General features: G+C 34.8%; 1 protein-coding gene across 6 annotated transcripts in view; it reads right to left on the reverse strand.

Annotated features, from left to right (window-relative positions):
* Nucleotides 1–6,923, reverse strand: part of LOC138713062 (protein SCAI) — a 31,039-nt gene extending 24,116 nt beyond the window's left edge. For 2 of the 6 annotated variants that reach the window (XR_011335787.1, XM_069844792.1), the window contains exons 1-4: nt 6,425–6,922; nt 5,652–5,747; nt 5,461–5,547; nt 2,536–2,634 (exon numbers count right to left, since the gene is read on the reverse strand). Coding sequence is in view for 5 of the 6 variants with exons in the window: in XM_069844792.1 (XP_069700893.1) it covers nt 2,536–2,634; nt 5,461–5,547; nt 5,652–5,747; nt 6,425–6,522 (380 nt within the window). In the remaining variant the exon portion in view is untranslated. Of the gene's footprint in view, nt 1–2,535; nt 2,635–5,460; nt 5,548–5,651; nt 5,748–6,018; nt 6,344–6,424 lie in introns of those variants that run through there. The other 4 variants (XM_069844796.1, XM_069844797.1, XM_069844794.1 and 1 more) reach the window with 4 other exon arrangements.
* Nucleotides 6,924–8,623: the final 1,700 nt, after the last annotated feature.

Consider the following 8,623-nt stretch of genomic DNA (forward strand, 5'->3'; position numbering starts at 1 on the left):
AAAATTTTGCAGCATTTACTCTAAACAGAGTGAATAAAAACATGAGTATTTTCAAGTTTGCTTCTATCCAAGCTAGAATTTTATTTCCATGTTATTATATTTGCTAAAAATGGCTGCTTTTATGCAAATATGAACTTGCAGGACTTATGAAGATTGCATTATTACTCATCTAACTGCCTGTTGCATTTGTTTTCCTCCTATTTCAGTTTTCATATAATTATTACTTATCTGCTTTGATGTTATGGCTCTGCCACATGTCTGATAGTCTGCTAACATATCTGTTGAGTCTTTTCTTTCTCAGCTTGTATTTTTGGCAATTGAGATTTATTAAGTATGTACTAGTATTTTATATTTGCCAGCAGAGAAATAAATTGCAGTTAATGACTGTCTTTGTTTGAAAAACCTTCGTGTTCACTTTCTTAAGACATGATGAAATGGAGATTGAAAGGGAAAACAAAAGAGAATCACATTGACTTGGCATCATTGTAAGAAATTAGGCCTCAATAACACAATTACGAAGAAAAATAGCCATTAGTGCCTTAAAGGGACCCATTTAGATCTTATGAAATCACCAGTATGGTAATATTTGAAACGTTTTTATAATTTACTCATTTTCTTTATTCTTGCTCCATTGTACTTACTTACTGTATTTTATAACATAGGTTTCTTTCTTTCCTTTTTCTTTTTTTTTTTTCCAGTTACCGGTACATGTTTCATATAAGCTACTTATGTATTCATTAATATCTGCTACACTTTGTCAGTCCTGGCAACCTTTAAATAAAGGAAGTTTTAATAATAATGATAAACTTTAAAGGATTTAATGGAGTTGTTGTTTAGTCAACTGTCCGAAGGCAGGTCTAAACCTCACAAATGATACCAACATGGCATCACTTATAAGGCAACTACACCAGGAGATAATGGGGTAGGGTGGCCAGTTCCTTTCCCCCTCCATTGCACACATCGCCGATTAGCTACATATTACATTAATCAGACTTCAGCTGTATACAAACAATTGTTCTTCCCCTGACACTTGTCAAGTGAGATATATTGCCTGATAATAGATGTACAGTACATATCACCAGAACCTCAGTCAGAGGTATTTAATAGAGTAGATCATGCAAAGAAGCAGAAGCTAGCTGCTTGCAAGCATGAACAAAATTTTACTCACTTCAAAAAGGGGAAATGCTAATACTAGTGCTGAATTATGTTGCTAAAACTTAATACTACTAGCAACTGCTTAGGTTTCATTCACATGACCCAAAGCTAACAATGTGTGTGATGTAACAACAAATATTAGATGTTTAATTTCAATATTTCACGTCATTCTAGTTCAATAAGGAATACAAACTATCAGATGCTATGTATTGACAGTACTCATTCTGTCTAAGGTGTCATGCAGTTTCTGTTTTAAGTACGGTAATCAGAGCAAGAAATATTAGAGTAATGTGTATTTTGACTGTTTCTCCTATTGTGTGGTAGAAAGCGAATTCATTTCTGGTCAAATACCTCAGTTGTTTGAATTTGAACAGTGCAGCATCGTAAAATATTGGTTCTAAAAATCAATGCTAATCTACCTTATTAACTCCATAACAACATATATGTAAAGAATTACATTGCAAATAATAATACCTGTACTGAATTACAAATTAAACGTTAGTTTTATGTACTGACAAAAAAAAAAAAAGTCCTAAGATTTTTCTTATAGCAGAATGATGTGAGAAATTCCTGTATTTCTACTCACATACATGTCAATTTAGCCTAAAAACAATCTGTCTGAAATTCATTTCGATTATTGTGATTCCTTGCTAACCAATGTAAGTTCACTCTTAGCTGAGAGACTACGTGTTCATAATGTGTGCATTGGATTCATCTGCAATACTCATATGTTTGACCATGTAACGCCTTTCCTCCTATTACTTTCATGGGTGCATCTGAAGGAACAAAGAACAATAGGTCTACATTCACTGGCTCTTCTATAAGATTTAGAATCATGCATACTTCTACTCCGAATTATCTGATATTGTGCTTTCAATTTCTTACAACTCCTCGGAACCGACATCAAGCACTTCTTTCTATCCCTCATCACAGAACTTCTTTATACTCATCCTCCTACAGGTAGAAATACCTCGCCTCTGGAATTCTTTACCTAATGACGTCAGGAATTGTCCGACATTATCACAATTCAAAATTAAGTTAGAAACTGTATTATTCCACGATTTTTAAGTATTGCTAGATGTGTTGATCTGTGTTTCTTCCCTAGATTTAAAATTGCAAGTTTCTTGTTTATATTTGTTAATATCTTAGCCTTGATAATTAACTATGAAATAATTATGACAATCAAGTTTAACTTCACTCATTTTAAAGTTTGTGTGACTGTAGTCTGTATGTATGGTTTCGAATGATTTTATTTTATGTTTACAGTTTTATTTTTTCTGTTATTGTCCTTATATGTATTTCTGGTAGTATGGAAGAGAAGGTCTCATGGCCTTAACTACACCACAATAAATGAGTAATTTGTAATTGCAGCTGTCTTACCTGTCTTCTTTGGATGCTCTCGAGTAATAAGCCCTGCCTCTGATCGCAGCATAGAAGGAATACGCTTCATTCAAGTAGTTGGTTTCACTAGTACGAAGACTGCAACAGAGCAAATCCATTAACAAATCTCGTGCTAATTACTTTCGAATCTGTTGCTTGTACAACATATCAGATGAGAACCGAGTGAAGCTCCAACTACTGAGGATTTTGTAGATCAAAGCAGATCCAACAATGTTATTAAGTAAAATAAAAGGTAACATCATTATTGTGAATGACATAATAGTCTAATGGTTTCAGTAACACAGGGGCGTATTTTGCGGGCTACCGGCAGTAGCCCAAGGAAATTACAAAAGAAAAAGTTTATAATATAACATAATGTAATAATTTTGTATTATTAGTTTTACCATAGTAATTAAAATTAAAGTAATTGTTAGATATATTTTGTGTAATAATAGGGTCAGCGGTAGCCCATACCCTTTAACCAGTATACGCCTCTGCAGTAACATGAGAAGTGAAAACATTTGTAGTCAGTTACGAAAACACAAACACACTACAATTTAACATGTGGCTCAGTTCATTCCTACAAAGTCACATGGTTTTTGTTTAGCAAGGCCTGGAACCTTCCATGTATCTGCTTCCTCAGATTCCAGGAGTTGTCTCAGTGACCCTTAATATTGAACTTACAATACAAATGAGACAGTGAGAAAATAATTGAAATTCTCATGCATTTGCCATGAAAATCAAAGATAACTGAACATTCTTTCTGCTCTAACAATTTTCAATTAGAACTCACCCAAGTACCAATTCTTAAATTGTAAGTTATTTCATTTGAGATGTCAGCAATGATCGCTGACTTCTGTAGAATATTACTGGTTGGTTTCTTTATGAACTTTAATCGAAAGGGCCTGCCTATGACCTCAAAACATTAAGACCCCGTAAGATAGGCTTGTAGCAGAATTTTATTGATATCACCCACTTTTTATCCCTCTAGGTTTAATGAAAGAGCAAATTTTCTTTGTCACTTTCGTCTTTTTTTTTATAGCTACGGCGCCTGTATATTATGCTTATATTACAAAATGTTATGCAATTTTTGTTTTCATCAACATACATTACACTCCAGCCATATTAGACACAATGAAGTGAGATCCTTAATAAAATATGAAAAGTCAGATCTTATTGTTTGTTAAGCAAGACAATATCAGACATAAATTACAAATAATGCTCTACAAACATAAAATATAATTATACAGCAATAAATGGGGAGAACATTTACAGAAAATTTCTAGAGAATAATTCAATAGCAGCTTCCTTTAATTTTAAAGCTAAGCTAAAAATTATTAAAAAAGAAAGCAGCTGTATATTGCAGACGACTCGTGGAAGAGAGACTATGAAATCGCTTAGTTTTAATAACATTTTTAATACAATTAGTTCTGATTCACGATTAGAATGTCTAATCTACGTAGTTTGGCACAACTAACATGAACAGAAGAAGTCTGCATTCTCTTGTAATATTTTATATGAAAAATGCTTCCGAAAGTTCGGCAGATATAGGCTACCGTGTTTTAAGGGCTGTGGAATAGAACATAGAGATTTAACATTGCCATAAGAAACGTATGTATAAAAGCAATGATGAAATAACTTAGTCAATGGGCCATATTTAGAAATTAGCAGGCTTTGACAATTTGTAAAATAAGAAAACATCATTTATGCCAAAGCCTGATGTTCTCTTGTTTTACAAATTTTCAAAGGAATGCTTGCCTACAGTAGGTGGCTCTGCCTAGGACATAAATCTACACAAAGCCAGAGAGCAATCTTGGCAACAATGACTGACGTCACAACTCTTGGGATCGAAATGTGAATAGAAATTGAGGAAGTCGCATTCATTCTACTAATTAATAATGTGTGTGAGAGTGATTTTATAAATATTTTATGACACTTCTTAAAAGAAGAGATAACTGTCATCATCGTAAGATGCCAAGTTAATAATTAAGACAGGTACGTGACGTGCTGATTTTTACTTTCATAAGAATGCGTGAATACAAATTGTGAGAAGATTAATGTTATGTTGACAAAATAAATAGAAAATTAGTCCTTTAATAATGAGAATTTTAAAAGTTATCGAGGGAATGTTAATGACTCATTGATAAACTGAAAGATGCTATGTTTACATGTTTGCTAAAAATTAACACTGCTGGCAATCTTTTAAAATTACTAGATTAAGACATGGAAATAAGATACATGACGTCACATTTTTTATGTACGTTATCTACGTTTATGTACTGACTTTGTTCTTTATTATGGCTGTAGTTTTGTAACTCATACCATAAAGTAAAGCACATAATTAAGAAAAAGAACATTAAATACATCTGCGGTTGACGAACATTTTCGAATTTATTTTCGTGGTGAACTTCCCGTGAATGTATTGGTTACGATGAAATTTGTTATGTGTTTGCGGAGAAAGTATTTCTGTGTAGGCTACTGCAATAAGTTAAATGATTATACGTGATGCAGTACAGCAATGACTTCCGATACTTTCGAAGCAATACACTGTGAAATGTTTTCATTAGCTGCTACGATTTTGGTTAACAGGTGCAATACGGTGATCCTAGACATGTTAATGACTTTCATTGTCTAAAAGTATGGTCTAAACTAGAGAGGAAAGTAATGGGAAAAATTTTGGCGCAGTTGAGCTATCACATCTTATCAGTTCTTTAAACTCAATATTGAGTAGGAGAAATAAAAAAAATAATTAATTGTCAAAAGCGGCATAATTCATCAGATGCACCCAGTAACTAGTTCTGTAACAGCTTTTTTTTCTTAACAAACATTCTTGTAGAAGACAAGAGATTATGAATATCAATAAAATAGAGAAATAAGAACACACTGAAATTAACATTCACACTTAATCACACTTATTTCACTTACTAGTAATGGTAATATAACTGGCCAATTTTTGAAGCAATTTCACCAATCTGCCACCTCTTTAGTCCATATTTTGTGTCCAAAACTTGTCTGAAAATTAGAATACAATAGAATTAAGACATCAATTAAATTTGTTATATTTGTATTTCTGGTTTAATTTACGCATTCTAAGCTTGAAATACAGATAAAATTACCTATGTTGTTGCTGAAATTTCCAGAGTTTTGTATAAATGTCAAAGGTTCTTCCAAAATATGCTTGCCATTGTTTATGTCCATACTGAGGCAAATCCCTATAAAACACCACAGTATAAGAGTATGTTATGTTACACTTAAATTGATGATGAATAATGACGATGGTGGTGATGCATATGATTCATAATCATAATCATCATTATTAATTTACACAACAAGCAAACAAATTAAGGATTATAAAACACACACGTATTTACGTATCTACCATAACTCAGCCTTGCTGCGAAAAAAATCAGAATTCATACAAATCTGACAATCAACATAAGACACAAAGAGGGGGTGGGGCATGTGTCTTGAAGGGTGACTGACCCACGCACATGCATGGCAAGCTAATATTGTTGAAATATATCATAATTTTTTTACTCGATACAGTGCATCATTTATTTGTTTCATGAACAGTCTTGGACGTGTTCTCAAAAGTAATAAAACCAAATTTTCATCGTAAGCATAACAGTCGGTCGGTTGGTCAGTGACTGTTTCGCCCGCTCCAGCCTGTATCAAGACACGTATCACAATACCACTCCTCGCCTAGTTTCACAGCGCTGTAATTAGTAAATGTTCATGCAGCACACACAAAGAAACACAGTAAAATTATTATTATTTTACAAATTCATTCGTGAATGCGAACAACTGAACATCGACCACTCTGTATTAGCAGTGAGTACAAATTGACAGTAATACTCGTCACCAACGTTTGCTGGGGTTCTTCATTTACCTAAGGCCATTGAAAAGCTGTTTTGATTTCTCTAACAGATGACAAAATTCAATCACTATCTTCCTTTCATGCTCAGCCATGCCTGCCATAATGACCATTTCTCTGGTAGTGATTCCTGAAGAATACGAGGGGATATGAACACCGTTGTTGCCAAATTTACTTCTATTTATATGACTTCATTGTTGATTCGGTTGGACGCCAGATAAATAGATTAGATTTATAACGGTTGTATTTTACATAATGAAAATATCGGTTTGCAATAGAGGATTCTATTGTGGAAGCGAACTCGTTTGACTACAAGTTACATTTGACAACGTAGCGCAAATGCGCATAGTATTATTGTACATTGGCGCCGATAGAATAGGTCAGTTTGTGAATCTAATCACATTTCAAACAAAACAATGTAAGATATTTTCATAATGAACACCATATAACAGAAACTTCGATTAACATTTGCTCTATTGTTACGACGAACGACAGAAGTATTGATTGGTTGTCATATTCGCGCCGGTTTTAGCAGACGACATTTTCATGACCCGACATACTAGTAGTTCATCGTATTACTGAGCAGATGGCGTGGATAACTCTTTTCAGTACAATTCTCAACCTATAGATGGCTATCCGATAACAGCAGCACTGACATCTGCTGGTGCAACTTTCTTAACTGGAAAAATCAACCTCGGTGTAACTCTGGTGGTTGTCATAAGCAGAGGGGTGGATCTCAGATCATACACAGATTGACCGTTATGTATATAATTATGTGGTCCGTGAACGGGGAGGGGAGGAGGTGGAAGAAGAAGGACTGTGGTAGCGTAAGATAATTCATAGTCGCCTACACTTATGGCTTTTAAGGAACCCGGAGGTTCATTGCCGCCCTCACATAAGCCCGCTATCGGTCCCTATCCTGTGCAAGATTAATCTAGTTTCTACAACCATATCCCACCTCCCTCAAATCCATTTAAATATTATCCTTCCATCTACGTCTTGGCCTCCCCAAAGGTCTTTTTCTCTTCGGCCTTCCAACTAACATTCTATATGCATTTCTGGATTCGCCCATACGTGCTACATGCCCTGCCCATCTCAAACGTCTGGATTTTATGTTCCTAATTATGTCAGGTGAAGAATACAACGCGTGCACTTCTGCGTTGTGTAACTTTCTCCATTCTCCTGTAACTTCATCCCTCTTAGCCCCAAATATTCTCCTAAGCACCTTATTCTCAAACACCCTTAACCTCTGTTTCCTCCCTCAAAGTGAGAGTCCAAGTTTCACAACCCTACAGAACAACCGATAATGTAACTGTTTTATAAATTCTAACTTTCAGCATTTTTAGAGCAGCCTGGATGACAAAAGCTTCTGAACCGAATAATAACAGGCATTCCCCATATTTATTCTGCGTTCAATTTCCTCCCGAATGTCATTTATATATGTTACTGTTGCTCCAAGATATTTTAATTGTTTCACCTCTTCAAAGGATAAATTTCCAGTTTTTACATTTCCATTTCGTACAATATTCTGGTCACGAGACATGATCATATACTTTGTGTTTTCGGGATTTACTTCCAAACCTATCTCTTTACTTGCTTCAAGTAAAATTTCCGTGTATTCCCTAATAGTTTGGGGATTTTCTCCTAACATATTCACGCCACCCGCATAGACAAGCAACTGATGTAACCCGTTCAATTCCAAACCCTCTCTGTTATCCTGGACTTTCTTAATGGCATATTGTAGGGCAAAGTTAAAAAGTTAAGGTGATAGCACAGTCTAGTATAAACAATCACGAAGCTCAATACGTAATCAATATGCATCCATAGATAGTTGCTAACCACTAGGATCGATAACATCGCCTCATTTCAGACAATGCGAAATAGTACCGGCACAGTCTGTTGTTCCTAGCACCCTCACAACTGAAGCTTCGTGACTGTATATACTAGACTGTGGTGATAGTGCATCTCCTTGCTTTAGCCCACAGTGAATTGTAAACGCATCCGACAGAAACTAGCTATGGACTGTGCTGTACGTTTCACAGTGACACATTTTAATTAATCGAACTAGTTTCTTTGGAATACCAAATTCAATAAGGATATCATATAAAAAGTCGCCTGACCTGTCTATTTAAATGTTGTATCACATACGGTAGTGCATATCTTGCGGAGTAAGCCACTGTTTGCATTTTGCATAACGCATCACAAGATAATGAC

This window comes from Periplaneta americana, chromosome 14, assembly GCF_040183065.1.
Source record: "Periplaneta americana isolate PAMFEO1 chromosome 14, P.americana_PAMFEO1_priV1, whole genome shotgun sequence".
Lineage (NCBI taxonomy): Eukaryota > Metazoa > Arthropoda > Insecta > Blattodea > Blattidae > Periplaneta > Periplaneta americana.